This window comes from Somniosus microcephalus, chromosome 20 (assembly GCF_052327205.1).
Source record: "Somniosus microcephalus isolate GS21.2 chromosome 20, FLI_Smic_1.0, whole genome shotgun sequence".
NCBI classification, from domain to species: Eukaryota; Metazoa; Chordata; class Chondrichthyes; order Squaliformes; family Somniosidae; genus Somniosus; species Somniosus microcephalus.
Genome location: NC_141006.1, coordinates 33,262,339 through 33,280,747, shown reverse-complemented (window position 1 = coordinate 33,280,747; position 18,409 = coordinate 33,262,339). Strand labels below are relative to the sequence as shown.

Here is an 18,409-nt window from a genome sequence, read left to right as displayed (position 1 = left end):
ATAATCTTTTGTGTGGCACCTTGTCAAATGCCTTTTGGAAGTCTAAATACACTATGTCCACTGGTTCCCCTTTATCCACCCTATACGTTACTTCCCGCCATTGGGGCATCACGTGACTAACGGCATGACGTCATCACGTTGAAACCGCGTTGTAAAGGTAACTAGACATTGTACATTCAAACAGTGTAATTAAAGGTACAGGCACAGACAGTAACTACATTGCTGTTAAAGGAATTATGTACAACCGCTCTGAGTCCTTTGGTGGCTCCGCCACATGCGCCTCCCCAGAATTGTCTTTAACAGAAAAAGTGAGGCGAGGAGGAGGCCTGACAAGCCTGTCCGATCGACTTCGATACCCTGGTAGAGGAAGTTGACGACCGGTGGTCGAGTTGCCAGTCTGTTGTGGCTGAGCAGGTGCAGCGAGCGCGGTTGAGTTGGCAGGCGGCTTTGGTTGATCTGGTGTGGCGGCTGGCCATGTTTGGGTGGTTGAGTGACTACGACAGGGTGGTCCAGGTCTAGGTGAGCTGGCTTCAAGTGGTCCACCGAGATGTGATCCAGCTTCCCTCCAACGTCGACCGAAAAGGATTTGTCTCCTGGTTCGATGATGCGGAAAGGACCAGTGTAAGGGGGCTTGAGCGGATCCCGGTGAGCGTCGTGGCGGATGAAGACATACTCCGCATTCTTCAGTCCCGGTGGCATGTAGGAGTTCTGCAAACCGTGATTGGACGTAGGTATCGGAGCGAAGCATCTGGCCGCTTCCTGGTGGCGAACAAGCTGCTGGGAGGCGGACCATGGCTCTGTGGTAGAAGGGAGGAAATCCCCTGGTACACGGAGCGGCTGCCCATAGACCAGTTCAGCTGAAGACGATTGTAGGTCGTCTTTGGGCGCCGTACGAAGACCCAAAAGGACCCATGGGAGTCTGCCCACCCATCCTGTACCTTGAAGATTGGCCCAAAGAGGGGCTTTAAGCGACCTGTGGAACCGCTCACAAAGGCCGTTTGCCTGTGGATGATAGGCGGTTGTGCGATGAAGTTTGGTGCCGAGCCCGAGCCACAGCGTTCCAAAGCTCTGAGGAAAATTGCGGCCCGCGGTCAGAAGCGATGTCCGCCGGTACCCCGAAACGGGCAACCCAACAGGAGATGAAAGCTCTAGTGACGTCTGCCGAAGTGGTGGAAACCAAAGGAATTGCCTCTGGCCACCTAGTGTGCGGTCCACTATGGTGAGGAGATGAGTATAACCCTGAGAAGGCGGAAGCGGCCCCACGAGGTCCACATGCACGTGGTCGAAACGACGCTCCGGAACAGTGAACGCAGCCACTGGAGCCTTGACATGACTCTGGACTTTGGCCTTCTGGCATACGACGCAGGTATTAGCCCAGTCATGGACATCGATGTGCATACCTTTCCAGACGAACTTAGCCGACATAAGCCGTTGCGAAGCCTTCATCCCCGGGTGTGACAACCTGTGTATGGCATCAAAAACCTTCCGGCGCCATGCGACTGGCACGATAGGTCGTGGAAATCCCATGGAAACGTCGCAAAGGAGCGTGGCACCTGCGGCCTGGAAGATGACGTCGGTCTCTTGGAAGCTAAAGGGAACGGTTCTATATGATTGGACCTCCGAGTCCGAGGCCTGATCTGCAGCCATGAGGGCGTAGTCGATCCCCAGGTGCACCGCGTGGACCGTCGCACGGGAGAGGCAATCTGCCACATGTTGAATGTCCGTGGTAAATTCGGAAATGAACGTCAAGTGACGTTGTTGACGCGCGGACCACGGTTCGGCGGTCTTGGCCATGGCGAACGTAAGGGGTTTGTGGTCGACAAAAGCCGTGAAAGGACGCCCCTCCAATAAAAACCGAAAATGGCGAATGGCGAGGAAAAGGGCCAGTAGCTCCCTATCGAAGGTGCTGTACTTTTTTTCATTCTTTCGTAGTTGACGGCTGAAAAACGCCAGCGGTTGCCACGTGCCGTTGACCCACTGTTCTTGCACTGCACCGATGGCGTAGTCTGATGCGTCGGTGGTAAGGGCGATGGTAGCACCTGGAAGTGGGTGCGCCAGCATGGTTGCGTTGGCCAAAGCGTTCTTGGTGTCGCCGAACGCCTGGACCATCTCAGCTGTCCAGCTGATTGGATCTTTACTGGACTTGCCCTTGAGGGCCCCGAACAAAGGTTGCATGAGTTGAGCCGCCTTGGGGACAAAACAGTGGTAGAAGTTGACCATCCCCAGGAACTCCTGCAAGGCCTTGACTGTCGACGGCCGCGGGAAAGAGGTAACTGCCTCAACCTTCGTCGACAAAGGGATGGCGCCGTCCGAATTTATGCAATGTCCCAGGAAGTCGATCTGTTGCAGGCCGAACTGGCACTTGGCCGGGTTGATGATTAAACCGTGTTGGCTGAGGCGCGTAAAGAGGTAACGCAAATGGGAGATGTGCTCCTCCTTGCTGGCACTGGCGATGAGAATGTCGTCAAGGTAGACGAAGATGAAACGCTGGTCTCGAAGAACGGAGTCCATTAAACGCTGGAATGCCAGTGCTGCGTTCTTTAAGCCAAACGGCATCCGCAGGAACTCAAAGAGGCCAAAAGGGGTGAAGACTGCGGTTTTCGGGACGTCTTGTGGGTGCACTGGAACCTGGTGATATCCACGGACAAGGTCGACTTTAGAGAAGATAGTATTTCCTGCCAAATGGGCCGAGAAATCCTGGATATGCGGGATCGGGTACCGATCCGGAGTGGTGGCGTCATTGAGGCGTCGGTAGTCACCGCATGGCCACCAGCCGCCGCCTGGTTTCGGCACAATGTGGAGAGGCAAGGACCAGGGACTCTTGGATCACCGAATGATCCCGAGCCGCTCCATCATGTCGAACTCCGCCTTCGCAGCTGCGAGCTTGCCGGGTTCGAGCCTTCTAGCCCGCGCATAAACCGGGGAGCCAGTAGTGGTGATGTGATGTTCAACACCATGTTTCGTCGCCGAAGAGGAGAAGGTGGGACTTGTCAGCTCCGGAAACTCCCCAAGGAGCCGCGTGAAGTCATCTGGAGGAGGGAAAGCACAGGCAATGGAGCGCGCCACGGAGGTACCGTGGTAGCACGGAATCGAGTGGAAGGTGGCCGCGTTGATCAGCCAGCGGTGCCGGACATCGACTAGTAGGCTGTTGGCACACAGAAAATCCACCCCTAGGATAGCCTGTGAGACTGTGGCCGTGACGAATTCCCAAAAGAAGTGCTGACCGCCGAAACAGACTTTGACCCGCCGCTTTCGGAACGTTCGAATTGCTGCGCCATTAGCCGCTACGAGGGAAAAACCGAGGTTCCCAGTCTGCATGTCGAGCTTCGACGCAGGTAGAATGCTACACTGCGCCCCGGTGTCACAAAGAAAATGGCGGCCCGAGAGGGAATCGGTGATATAGAGGAGTTTCCCCGTAGAACCGACTGCCATCGCCACCGCGGAACGCCCGTTAGACTTGGTCATCCGTCGCCAGTGACGCCGCCTGCGCTTTGTTGTGTTTTTTTGGAGGGGCGAAAAACTGCAGGGGGAACGGCAGCATCGTGCTTTCGCGCCAAAACGGGTGTGGTAGGAGCACCAGCCCGCTGTAGGAGAAGCCAGAACCGTGTCTGTGGGGGATGGGCGCCTCGTGGCCGTGCAGCACTGCTGGGTAACCGTGAAAATCTTATCGGCTTCGGCCGCAAGCTTGGCGCAGTCTGTAATGTCGGCTCCGGCTAAGGCAGCCTGAACCTTTTCAGGCAGTTGATAGAGGAAAAGCGCCCGGAAGAGGAAACATTCCGGTTCAGCACCCAAGAGCGTGAGCATTTGGCTCATGAGCTCGGAAGGTTTGGAGTCCCCGAGGCCAGGCGGCGTGATGAGCTGGCGAGCGCGCTCCGACTTTGATAGCCCGAAAACCTGAAGCAACCGCACCTTAATTGCATCATACTTGCTGTCAGTAGGAGGACTACCGAGGAGGCTGATGATCCGTGATGCAGTTGCGCTGTCGAGGGCGGAGACCACGTAATAATAATGGGTCTGACCCGCGATGATGTTCCTAATGGCGAACTGGGCTTCAGCCTGGATAAACCAGGCGTCTGGTTGTTGCTCCCAGAACTGTGGCAGTTTCAGTGTGATGGCGTTCGTGTCCATGTCGAATCTTCCACGAAAATCATTCGTAGAAGTCGGGGTCACCAATGTAGGAACAGAGGTTCCTATCAAAAAGACGGAGTTCGACTCAGGCAATTAAAATAATGAACTTTAATGAAACGAAACGAATTTAAACTGGAAACTGCTAGAACACATCAATAACAGGTCGACTCTCCTTGAGGGCTCCACGAGGACTGATCCTCTGGTCAGAAGACTGACGTCATGATGTCATCACCTTCTTCCCGCCATTGGGGCATCACGTGACTATCGGCATGACGTCATCACGTTGAAACCGCGCTGTAAAGGTAACTAGACATTGTACAGTCAAACAGTGTAATTAAAGGTAGATGCACAGACAGTAACTACATTGCTGTTAAAGGAATTATGTACAACCGCTCCGAGTCCTTTGGTGGCTCCGCCACAGTATCAGTAATGGTAACCATGAAACTACCAGATTGTTGTAAAAACCCATCTGGTTCACTAATGTCCTTTAGGGAAGGTAATCTGCTGTCCTTACCTGGTGTGGCCTACATGTGACTCCAGACACACAGCAATGTGCTTGACTCTTAACTGACCTCTGAACTGGCCTAACAAGCCTCTGGGTTGTACCAAACCGCTACAAAAGAAGTATACTCACGGACTGCAGCGGTTCAAGAAGGAGGCTCGCCATCACCTTCTCGAGGGCAATTAGGGATGTGCAATAAATGCTGGCCTTGCCAGCGATGCCCACATCCCATGAATGAATGAAAAAAAAGATTTGGTGACAATATAAAGTTGTGCCCTCTAGATACCAACCAATAAATATAGTTTTTCTCTACTTACCTTATTAAAAGCCCTCAGAAGTTTGAACACCTCCGTCAGATTTCTTAATTTTCTCTGTTCTAGTTAAAGAGACCCGGTTTCTTTACACTCATAATTAAAGCCTCACATCAGTGATACCATCCCAGTAAATCATTTCTGTATCCTGTCTGTGGCTTTGACATCTTTCCTGAAGCACCCAAAACTAACTGTATTCTAACTGCGGCCTAACTAATGATTTGTACAGGTTTAGCATTACCTCTTTGCTTTAGTTCTTGATGTCTCATTTCGTGAAATCTCGGATTCCAGATTTTTTCCTACAACTTTATGAACTTGTCCTCCCAACTAAAGAATTTGCGTATCTAAATGCCAAGTGTCTGCTCTTATACTCCTTTTTTTAAGATTTACCATTCAATGTATATTTTCCCTAATTTTTCTTCCCAAAATGTATCACTTCACATTTCTTCACATTAAATTTAATTTGATATCCATCTGTCCAACCTTCTAACATGCCTATGTCATGCAGAAGTTGCTTATGGTCCTCTCCACAGTTAATGGGGGAATGTTAACCCCCAAGGGTGGACGGGTGGGAAGGTAAAAAATTTGAAATTCTCAAATCTGACCCCAAGCCACCCATTTCCGGTTTTAACGGATGTAGGTCAGGTGGGGGGCGGGCAGCCAACCGCTCTCAGGAGGCAGGTCGGTCATTAAAATCTTTTGAGTAGGCTGCATGCCTCCATTTTAACTGCATTTTTATTTTTAACTCATGGAGGCCGGGGTTCCCGACAGATTAAAGGCAGCAAGAAAGGCTGGATCCATATGGTAAGTGCCTTTATTGCAATGCTTTGGGCTAGGAGGAGCAGGAGTGTTTCCGCCAGGCCCAACATGCTTACCTCCACGTGATCGAACCCCCGTGATCAGCCAATCCCTACCCCGCCATGATGTCTGATTTGCCCCCTACCCTACCACATCCAACTCCACCGCGATATACGACCCCACCCCCACAGTTATGTCTAAACACCACCCACCCCCGATGTCCAACCCTCCCCCACTCCCCCACTGTGATTTCAGACTTTCCTGACATCTGCTCCTTGGCTGCTTTCTCGCCTGTCAACCCTACTTCCAGGTTTCCTGTCCCAAAATCCTTCCTTCCCCCCTGCCCCCCTCTCTCTTCCCGGCCCTGAGTAAATATCGGGGCCAACATGTGTTTCAACATTGAAAAGAATGTTTTTCACTTATACAGTGCCATATCATATCTCAGAAACATTTCACAGTGCTCCACCTATAACAAATTACTTTGAAGTGCAACAACTCCTATTATGTAGGCAAGCATGGCAGCCATTGTTCCCATAGCAAGAACCCTTAAAACAGCATCAAGGTGAATGACCAGATTCTCATTTTTTGTTGGTTGAGGAAGGAATGTTATTCAGAGTAGTGGGAGATCTCCCTGCTCTTCATTAAATAAAGCCATGGGATTCAGTTGAATCACCGGAATAGGTCGACACTGCTTTGGTTTAACTTCTCACCCGAAGGGCAAAAGCTCCAAGGATGCACTTTCCCCAACATCAGTTCTTTACTCCAGTGCTAAGTACAGCAATGGTTTCCCAGGACCCCAACACAAAATCACACGCAAGTTGATATCTATTCCCATCTATCAGGCACCTACTAGCCCAAGCATCGCATTAAAATTGCTAATTTAAAATGTTGCTACGTGCCGTCACTTGGGACATTACAAAAATTTCATTTTAACATTTACAATATATAAAAGTGAGCCAAAATATAAAATTACCTAAAGCAACAACCACTCCATGCTGCACACAACCCCACAAAGGCAAGAACTGCCATTTTTATGAAAGAGTAATTGGCATATGCTTAAAATCAACACCTGGATTTTTTAAATGCTACCTTTTGATATGAAATTTTTTTTAAACTTGCATTTATATAGTGCCTTTCATGACCACCGGATGTCTCAAAGCGCTTTGCAGTACGTTTGACTAAGGGGGAGAAATTCGGTTGTTAGCGCCACCGGTTAACGCCTAAAGAGGCCGAGAAGTGGGGCGCTAGCCAATTTCCGGGTGGGCGCAAGGCTCGCCCCATATTGAGCATGCATTTAGCGCCGGCGCCCGCTCATGGGTGCAGGCTGATTATGACGTCATTTGAGTGTGCAATGCCTTTTGGGCGCCCCGGACCGGAAATTCAGTGGCGCTCCCCTCCGTAGCGCCTGGCGTTAAAAGTGACAGTTTACCTGGGCCTTACCAAGTCGCTCTCGGGCTGGAGGAGCGTTATTTAAAGGGGACTGGTGTGGTTTAAAAGCGGCAGCCATTTTTGGATCACAACTTCCTCGAGAGCTACAAAGAGTTGCTGAGCTGCACACTGAGAGCCATTTGACCACTGAGCCAGCGCAGGCAGACGATCTTCAGCCTTCTGACCATCACCTTGCTGTAGGTGAGCCTTGACAATGGGGAACCTTCCTGTGGGCACTTATTATGGGGGCTGCATTGGAGGGGAATGTCCTGCTGCTGAATCATATGGAAAGGGCACTGAGACGCTGGGAGAGGGGGGCGGGCATGGCCAGACGGAGGAGGGCCAACAGACGTTGCCACAGCAGACCTTACGCTGGCAGGGTTATCCGACAGCAGTTTTCCTACATGAACATGCCGGAGGAGAAGTGTGTCAGAAGGCTGCGATTTAGAAAGGAGGTGGTGACTGAGCTGTGCCAGCTGCTTCAGCCAGATCTGCAGCCTCAGATAAGGTGCTGGACATCTCTGTCAGTGGCTGAGAAGATGGCTGCTGGCCTGAACTTCTACGCGAGCGGCTCTTCTCAGGCTGCGCGTCAGAGGCTGATCAGAAGTAGCTTCTAGGCCCCTCTCACGGAATGCTTGCTGCCATTCCAAGAACAGGAATGGAACTGGTCTGATACCCCCAAGCCTGTGAAGGGCAAGACGCATGTAAATAGCAGGCATGGCCATTGTAAATGAAGAAAGTGTTTCATTACACAAAATGTGGTTCCTTCAAACATGAAAAAGCTATGGCAACAGAAAGCAAAACTAATACACTGACACATAACTGCCTCTCACACCCGAGAGACTGTCCAAAACATAAATTACATTCCGACCATCTTCCTTGGCCTTGATTCCACTGCGCCAACCAAAGCATCCAATGCCCCATCAGTGAGGCATTCCGCCCTCTGCCTCACCCTTTCCATGTCTTGCTAGGCTGGTGCGCCACAGGTAGGCTCCCACCACTTTGAAGGCCTACAAGGCAGTGAGTGTGTCTGGTGATGCCAATTGACCTGCCCCTTTAAGAGCTGGCCGGCGCCACTGTGTCTCAGGGAAAGTGATTATTGACAGCACCCTCGCTGCGCCCCGCCGCCGCGAAATTGGGTTGCGCCGCCGGGTTAGCGCCTTAAGAGTAGTGTGCAGCGCCTGATTTAGCGCCGCAATCACCTTTAGGGGCGTTGCAAACCAATATCGCACTAGGTGGCGTTAAATTGCGCCTGGCGCTAAACTTTGCGCATCGCCAGGACTAGCGCCCCAAACGCGGCTATACCGAATTTCTAGGCCCTATTGTTTTAATGTGTGCACAACCTGGACAAAATCCAAAAACATTCTGTGTGTGGAAGAAAAGTTAACACTGTTATTAGTGGTGGACAGTGCTCACTAGCTGCTTTCTTCTAGCTTTTTGTGACTATAAAGAGGTATTTCACAAACTAGAGCCAAAATAAATGAAATAAAACCAACATTGGCAAGTCTAACGTTTCAAGTCTGGTGTTCTGCAGCATACTTACTAAAATTATACAAGCACATACACACCCAGTGACCTATTAATAAGTGCCTCTCAACATAACAAACCTTTTTACTGGCCCCATTATAGTCAGTAACAGAGTTAAATGTTTTCCATGAGGAACCCTGACAAAAGCAATTACATTGCTGAGTCCCATAAATTTGTTTCAAGGAGTTTTGACCCTACACATAACAACATAAAGAATGCATTTTATAGCAAGTGAAATCTCAGTCATTCAGAACTTCCCCTTTGACCCTTTAACCTTCTCCTGCTCCCTTCAACCAACCCAACCCCCCACCCCCCGCCCCCGCCCCGCCTCACTAAAACACTGGCTGAAATTGAAATCACTGTCCAGTTAGAATTTACAAAATTACGGATCTCACTATGTCTAATATTAAGTAAAAAAACAGATTTTTTTTGGCAAGATACATGTTGCAGCTGCAACTGTTGTGTTATTGGACAGGGGATCAGCTCCACATTGTCACTGAATCCATACTGCCACCAGCTCCCCTCCAGCTTAATGAAAACTGATCAAATATTCAGATATTTATCCTTGGGGATGTGAGCAATGCTGGCAAGATGGTATCTATTGCCCATCCCTAGTTGCCCTGAGTCAACCACGTAATATGGGACTGGAGTCCCATGTAGGCCAGACTAGGTAGGCTTGGCAGATTCCTTTCCCTGAAAGAAATCAGTGAACCAGTTGGGTTTATGGCAATCTAACAGATTTCAGAGTCATTTTCCAGCGCTAGACCACAAATTACCAGATTTATTAAATTCAATTTCACAATTTATGATAGTCAAATTTAAGCATTTCAAAATTCTCATCCTTGTTTTCAAATCCCTCCATGGCCTTGCCCCTCCCTAACTCTGTAATCTCCTTCAGCCCCACAACGCCACCACCCACCCCCCCGCCCCCCGAGATATCTGCGCTCCTCTAATTCCACCCTCTTGAGCATCCATGGTTATAGTCGCTCAACCATTGGTGGCCGTGCCTTCTGTTGCCTAGGCCCCAAGCTCTGGAATTCCCTGCCTAAACCTCTCCACCTCTTTGCCTCTCTTTCCTCCTTTAAGACACTTAAGGGGGGGAAGAGAGTTCCAAATTTCCACTACCTTTTGTGTGAAGAAGTGGTTCCTGACATCACCCCAGAACAACCTAGCTCTAATTTGAAGGTTATGCCCCTTTGTTCTGGACTCCCCCACCACTGGTGTAAAGCAAATTTAGGACTGATATCAGGAATATCTTCTTCAACTTAACAGTGATCAACACATGGAATGGATTTACCTACAGATAGTTAGATTAAAAAAACTGGAATCACTAAAGAAACAGCTGGCTGCTGTGATTGGATACTGGAAGTTTGTTTTGGATGGACAAACTAAGCTGGACCAACTGCCCTTCCTCTTGTAACTTTACAGGTCTTGAACAATCACATAAATACTTATAAAATGTTGGACTGTGATTAACGTGGAGCTAAAACATGTTGTGGCAATGGCAAGAATGGTAACAGAGAAGCAGCTTCCACAGTACCACCATTTACACAATGCTGGGAAGAGATTTCTCCCAGTCCCAAGGGGTTACGAATTTTTTGAAACCAGTTCAGTTCAGAGAGGTGATATGATTTTTTTGCTGTGAAATGTTGATCCACTTTTGTTTCAAACACAATTCCTAATTAAAAAAAAGAACATTTCTATACAATCTTAAACTATATAACAACTTGCAGTGATAGAGCACATTTAACATAGCAAAACAGTCCAAGGTGCTTCACAGAGGCATAATCAAAAAATGGATGCCAAGACAAAGGAAGAAATATTATGAGGGGTGACCAAAAGCTTGGTCAAAGTGGTAGGTCTTAGGAAGAGAGGGAGGTGGAGAAGCGAAGAGGTTGAGGGAAGAAATTCCAGGGCATCTATCTATGAAGTGCTGTGGGCGTTCTTTATATTAAAGGTGCTATATAACTACAAGTTGTTGTTATTGACGAAGATTCCCTCTGATATCCTTTTATTGCTACTCATGTTGTCACCTTAGATGTTACTCCTAAGAAAGATGAAATAGTTACTCTGAAATGTTATTTAATTTAGCTCAGGGGAAAAGGAGAAGAAATAGGACAGAGAAATTTTGCAAAACCTTACCTGAAGAAGTTGAATGGGTTGGGTAAAGTCCATAATACAGCAGATTCACATTATCTGTGGAAGGCTTAAGTGCTTTGTCTAGTTCCATGTATGTTCTTACATCAGGTACAAAATAGGTTAGACACAGAATGAAACTCTCTATACACTCTCCAACCTCAGGACAGCCTAGAGTTCTTTGAGAATATTCCCAAATACACCAGTATGAAATATAGAACCGGGAGTAGGGCATTAGCCCCTTGAACCTGTCCCACCATTCATTCAATTAGATAATGGGTGATCTGTACCTCAACTCTATTGCCCATACTAGCAGTAGTATTCTGTCACTGAAAATTTAGTGCATATTAGTCCTGAAGTACTTGTTCTTTTTTGTTGTGTATTAATATGACTCCCTTGCCACTGGCATTCTTCCACATCTTATAAAGCAGTCTATGGCATGAGATGAAGTAAAAAAGCTTCATTTTGTGTTATTTTTTGCCATGGTACTGAATTGCTACTATTCACTAAAGTGTTAAACTTGGATAGTTTGCTTTAATTAGAAAAAGTACTTCCCTTTTGGTAACATTTACCATATGGTAGGGCTATATAGATTGCCTCAATCCCCGAGCGTTGTTGGGATTCAGACAAATGAAAGGCCAGTAACGGTCAATGAAGAATAAATCGGGTGGGGTGTAAAGCCAGAATTCGACCCGATCCTTTCAATTTCCCACCAAGCAGGTTTGGTTACAATTACTGCCACCATTCTCCACTGTGGAATTGTGTGATTGACATGAGCCTTATCTGGCCCTGAAATCATGGCTGAAGTCTGAATATGAGCCTTGGTTTCCACTAATTGCTCAGGAGACATGTAGTCTGGTGTGGCCAATCACAAGTATCGGGGTCAAAAGCCAGGGGGCACAGATTTAAAGTAATTGGTGGAAGGTTTAGAGGGGATTTGAGGGGAAATTTCTTCACCCAGAGGGTTGTGGGGGTCTGGAACTCACTGCCTGAAAGGGTGGTAGAGGCAGAAACCCTAACCACATTTAAAAAGTACTTGCATGTGCACTTGGGATGCTGTAACCTGCAGGGCTACAGACCAAGAGCTGGGAAGTGGGATTAGGCTGGATAGCTCTTTGATGGCCGGCACGGACTCAATGGGCCGAAATGGCCTCCTTCCGTGCTGTAACTTTCTATGATTCTATGATTCTATGATCAGGCCATTTTACGACTATTTCCTACTACTTATTTCTGGACTTTCCACAGGTGTCCATGAGATTCCTGTGGACCACCTCTGTCACTACTCCTGAAGCAATCCTGCAATATGAATGGGTGTGCTGTAACGATGGGTTGGGCTAAATATTAAACCCATTTGAGATCAGGTGTTTACTTTTTCCACTTACCATTTGAGCAAGACTTTCTCTGCACTGTGCAACTTCTGCTCTCTCTGGTTGGGGGACATGTCACGTCTTCCGACGAAGGCCCTTGGAGCAGCTGCCTGGTCCTTGTTTCAGCACCCCTTTTGAAACCACATGACTTCCCTCGCTTGGTGCACGAGCCCCAGAGGCTCCACTCACCCAGTTCACATTGTGCTGTGAGAAATTAAGAAGTGAACATTGTTACCCATATATGGAAAATTATTCTAATAAGGAGTTAAGTGTAAAATTAATACCAAAAAAAATCACATACAGACTGCTCCACTGCAGAGCATGTTTGTGATATACCTATCAATTCATTCCATGAAAAGCGACGAGTTAAGATAGTAACTATAGGTTTTTATTGGCTAAATAACAAAGCCCACCCTCGTGGGTGATCGGTTCCAGCAAGGAAGAATACTGGCCAAGCAATCACCTTTATACCTGGGCAAGCAGGCGGAGCCATGGGCGGAGTCAGCTGAGGTCAGCCCAGGTATAACAGCGTGCGTGGCAAGAGGTAACCTTGTGTAGTGATAACAACAGTGTAAACAGTGATAACAACAGTGTAACAATAGTGAACGGTTGTGAACGATAACAGTGGTTTGGGCTTTGTTATTTAGCCAATAAAATTGATATACCTATCAATTCATTCCATGAAAAGCGACGAGTTAAGATAGTAACTATAGGTTTTTATTGGCTAAATAACAAAGCCCACCCTCGTGGGTGATCGGTTCCAGCAAGTAAGAATACTGGCCAAGCAATCACCTTTATATCTGGGCAAGCAGGCGGAGCCATGGGCGGAGTCAGCTGAGGTCAGCCCAGGTATAACAGCGTGCGTGGCAAGAGGTAACCTTGTGTAGTGATAACAACAGTGTAAACAGTGATAACAACAGTGTAACAATAGTGAACGGTTGTGAACGATAACAGTGGTTTACCACAGTTTGAAAACGTTAAGTTTAATCCATGCTTAAGTCATCTACAATTATAACACATTAATTTACAAGATACTGAATTTTTGATTAAAAAAACAATCTGTTTCGTTCAATGATTTAGTAATGATCTAAATTTATAAGCAATTTGTGCTGTGGAGTCATGTTGATTGGAAACTGGCGTCAAAGCCAAGTTGCAGACCTACAAGCTCAGCAAGTTTCTCCAGTGAGTGTCCTCGCTGGCCAGCAGTTCTAGCAGTGCAGAACAAATGGAAGAAATGTGTCAGCTGTGGCTCAGTGGGTAGCACCCTCACCTCTGAGTCAGAATGGTTGTAGGTTCAGAATCCCACTCCAGGGACTTGGGCTGCAATTTTGCTGACTATGGTGGATCTCAACCCTGCTGCTGTCTCCATCCTGGCCTGTGAAATGAATGTCCCTTGGTAGGGTTTGTTGAGCCCGCCCAGCCCTTTTCCCGACCAATTAGAAGAAGCAGGTCTGCTGATGTCATTTGATGATGCGTCATGGTCCTTAAAGGGACCGTGGCCAACTTTATTTTGACATTTGTGCTGTCAGTGTTCTACAGCATTGAGGTGCTGCAAACACTGACAATCACTGCACAGAGGCACAGGGCTGCACCCAGAATCTCCCATGACTCCCTCCGTATGTTTATGGAGGGAGTCACAGCACGCAGGGAGGTCCTCTTCCCTTCCCATGGCCGGAAGAGAGCTCCCCAGGAGATCAACACAGCCTGGTTGCACATTGCAAAGGGGGGCACAAGCAGTGATGTCGTCAAGAGGACCAGGCTGCAGTGCCACATATGTTTCAATGATTTCAGTAGATCATGAAACGTTAGTACAAAGCCACACTCAACCTCATCCTGCTATGTCTCTCATCACATCCCCATCACTCTGCCTTCCCTACCCTACTCCTGCACATCCTTACTCACACCAACTTACCTTGCAGCTCCACTCATCCCTCTCTATTTACATTATCACTTCCCCATCTCACTAGCCACCCCTCACACTCACCCTCATCCTATTGCAATCATACCAACTAACAACACACAAAGGTAGGCACTTGGGTGTTTTATGCAATCTTCATGTGAAGTTTCTGTTAATGTGGTGTCAAACATTGAAATCTTTATTTTCCACACTCTGCGTTCTTGGACAGATTTGTGTGCGCTTTTGGAACTGGCTGAGTGAGTTGCAGTGAATGGTGAGACATAACTGTACACCTGCAATGATGATGAGTGTGAAAGGAATGGCTTGGGCATTGTAGGAATGCTTTATGGTGTTGGAGTGAGGTGGCGCCAACCTGGCGCATCATGTGGCAGCCAAGGTTTACAGCGTCAAGTGAAGTAAATCTGGCCATGGTGAGGCCATCCCTGGCATCCTGGGCAGCAATGAGCTCAGGTGCTGATGCCCTGTGTCCTGTGCAGCATCAGTTGATTATGGAAAAGGTTGGTGCTGCTGATGTACCTGGTGCTGCTGGTGTTGGGGCTGAACATGGTGGGATTCTGAGGACCAAGGTGAGAGAGTATAAAGGGCAACCATGATGATGGAATAGATGGCAGGTGAAGTAGAGATGACAGAAGCGATCTGTCAATAGTGAGAGAGGTAATGAGGTCAAACTGGATGGAGACTTGTGTGTAAAGATTTGGAGCATGGTGAATCTGTTGTGGAAATGCAGTGAGGAAGAGTGAGGGTAGATATCTCTGTAAGGTCAGAACTTTTACTTCACATTTGAAGCTGTCAACTCAACAGCTGTTTCAATGGCTATTGATCTCCTGCCTCAGCTTCACAGACGTGATCCTGAGCAGCGAGGACCCTGTGGGCGAGCACGTAAAGTCTAAAGTTGAGCTCAAATGTGTTCTTAATCATCTCCAAACAAGGTCATAATTACCTGAATTGGGTCCGCCGCCACTGCATGTCGGGTCTGCTCAGCGCTGACAGGCCCGACATCGGGGAAAGGTGCATGGCAGCGGATTGATAGCAGTGTCCCGACCCGCTGGGGAAAAAACTCACTTTCCTGCCCGACCCACCACCGATCCTGCCCACTGACCCCCCGGAAAATCCAATCCTTGAGCACAAAAAAATCTAGGCTGACACTCCAGTGCATTACTGAGGGAGTGCTGCATTGTCGAAGGTGCCGTTTTTCAGATGAGATGTCAAACCGAGGTCCCGTCCGCTCTTTCAGATGGATGTAAAAGATCCCATGGCACTATTTCAAAGAAGAGCAGGGGAGTTATCCCCGGTGTCCCGGTCAGCGTAACAAAAACAGATTATCTGGTCATTATCACATTGCTGTTCATGGGAGCTTGCTGTGCGCAAATTGGCTGCCGCATTTCCTACATTACAACAGTGACTACGCTTCAAAAAGTACTTCATTGGCTGGAAAGCGCTTTTGGACATCTGGTGGTCGTGAAAGGAGCTATATAAATGCAAGTCTTTCTTTCTAGGGGTTGGGGATGGTCAGAGGTAGATATTAGTGAGGACCTAGCTCAGAAACACATATATGAATACTAATTTTAACTCAGCAATGTGGAGCAGCAGGCTTCAGGAATCTGAACTCAATACTTAACCCCTGCTAAATTCTTACCAGTCTTGGAGTCAGAACCCAGGTGCACAGACCAGAGGTCAGAAAGTTGGAGAGATGAACCTCTTCCCAAGAAACTTGAATAACATTGCAATGAATGGTATTATAAGCAATAGATTTCTTTCAATTGCCTATATGTTAAAGCAAATGATTAGTTGACAATAATTGTAGGATTCTGCGGTTTATTTGGAGGAAGTGGTTGTTTAGTTTTAGGGTTTCTTCAGTTATTTTCTCACCATAACTGTTTTTTTAAACCTATTTAAATGCAGGAGTAGCTTTTGCTCATTAAGTTGAGAGAAGTCAATGATGAGTATTGGAACAATTTTACACTTTTAACTCCCAATTTCCGGATCAGGCATTCCTTGGTACATGCTCCAACAATCGGTCTTATCCCAATTTCTGCAGAGCAGTCCCTATTATGACATTTCCATTTCCCACATCAACATTCTTTGGGGAACACTTCCTATCTGCACCAGGTTTACAACAGCTAGCACAGAGGAAACTTCTTCTCCCTCCACCTCCTGGGGCCACTCTAAGTGAGAACTATCCCTCCACCTCCTGGGGCCACTCTAAGTGAGAACTATGAATACAAGGAAAATTTTGAATTCTGCGCTCTCACTCCAAAATGGTGTGATGAAACTGGCCAAAAAACTGTTTTCTGGGGTGGATTCCAAACCTGGTCCCACTCTAGATATCTTGTCCCAATATCTCTGTGGAAACTTAAAAAGAAAACAAAATTTTAGTAAGTGGAGTCAAACTGGTTCGTACTCACCAGCATGGCTACACTCCATGGTGCCATTCGTGGCTGCAAACCCCTCTGGACAGCTGTCATAACATTTCCCTCGATGCAGATACAGTTCTTCTTTACATTTAGTACAAAAGTTTCTGCTGAAGCAGGCCTCACAGTTCTCAATTTTGCATTCTGGAAAGGCAATGGCAAGAACGTCCTTAACTGAAAGTGGAGCAACTTCACATTTTCCAAGTATTAGAAAGATATAATGCAATCCAAACAAATAGCACAGTTACTTGAAATTCTGTGACTGTAATCTTATACACAATCTTGTTTTTTTTGACACAAGATAAACAATTTGCATGAAAAAGTCTGTAAATTTTGACCATTTGACAGCTTCTTCCATTTGTAACTTTCGAAGTAATGTCTACAGACAAGAGTTGGAAAAAAAGAACCTGTTCTTCATTTTTAAACCGGAAGAGGGTCTGGGGGAATGGGTCAGGCATAGAAAATTTCTTAATTCCTGGAATTTGTTGAGTTAGTGTTAGCCTTGCCAGTGAACTATTCATGTAGCTCATGTAAGACGTATGGTTGAAGCTAAAAGGACTGTTACAAATTTTGGGACTATCTTAATTATTCTCTTGGATTAGTATCACTGGTCTCTCTTGTATGCATATTTGCCTCCCTCACGATCACAAGTTTATTTACACAGCCCAATATCTAGGCATACGATAGATAGTGTGAACTGGCGGCATCACAATGAGACCCTCTTTTATGTATTGGATTCCAAAATCCTCTTCATACATGCTTTTCTAATCTTCCAAAACACTGAACTGGTGGATACTCCAGTGAGACACAGTCAATGTAAAATGAAGATGATGCTTTACTTTACAGCATATATGGGCTTGAACAGAAGCATAATTGCAGGCTTTTAAACTTTTTCTATAACGCTTCTTGTAAAATACACTACAATAAAGCATGCTATGCTGTTCTATTAGAGGGCTAAATGCTCACTTTTCTTTCCATTTTTATCATCCCTAGCTAAGATCTGACCAGATGTATCTTCATTTCTGGCCTGAACTGTGATCTGCCTCTCACAACGGGCCTCACAACTGAACAAGAACATATGTTTCCCTCTTCTTTTGTTGCCAGTATGCATAGCAAATTAAGGGCTTCACCTCCAACTCCTTCCCTGTCCATGGGTTGGCCTTTAGCTCTGCCACTTAAACTGGCAACCACCCCAGTGGAGGGCCCTGTCAATTAAATCCTGCTGTACATGTATGATTTCAGTTCCGACAAACATCTCAAGTGTGAATGCCTACCAGAAGTGTTTGAAATGTGATAACAAAACACTCATTATTCCAGATTGTTAAGAATAACAATTGCAATGGTTGGCCCATTAGCTTTTGGGAGAGCTACATTAATGTACCAGTTCCATCGGCTCCAGCATGAGGCTGTCCTGTGAATCTAACCCCCGCCCTTGAGATCAAAAGTTAGCTTAAACACAGCACTGTAATATAAAATATACACCAGGATCCCTTCCATGGGAAAATGGTCAAAAATCCTGAAACACGCCAGGAACATCACAGTCATTTTATTAAAATATCGCTTAGTTACTATCATTCATTTCCATTTTTACTTTCCCATTCGTTTCTATGTTACTGCAGTTGTTGTGCTTTTACTCATGGTTTTTGCAGGAGCATACATTCAAACCAACAGATTGCATTCCATTGGTCAACATTGCCTTCAAAAAAAATCACACACACACACACACATACACGCCAATACTGCAGCTTCCTTTATGAAGACACTGTCATTCACTAAACAAAATTTCCTCTAATAATAGTGGAATTGTCACTCAGCAATCTAAATCACCACCAGTTACTGTGGGATTGTCACTCTGCAATCAAAATCACCTCCAGTTACAGTGG

General features: G+C 46.8%; 1 protein-coding gene across 3 annotated transcripts in view; it reads right to left on the bottom strand.

Moving 5' to 3' along the window:
* The window catches only part of rspo1 (R-spondin 1), a 219,082-nt gene that overhangs the window by 83,636 nt on the left and 117,037 nt on the right, over positions 1–18,409 (bottom strand). For all 3 annotated transcript variants that reach the window (XM_085962428.1, XM_085962429.1, XM_085962427.1), the window contains exons 4-5: positions 16,521–16,670; positions 12,213–12,401 (exon numbers count right to left, since the gene is read on the bottom strand). In XM_085962428.1, coding sequence (XP_085818554.1) covers positions 12,213–12,401; positions 16,521–16,670 — 339 coding nt within the window. The remainder of the gene's footprint in view (positions 1–12,212; positions 12,402–16,520; positions 16,671–18,409) is intronic.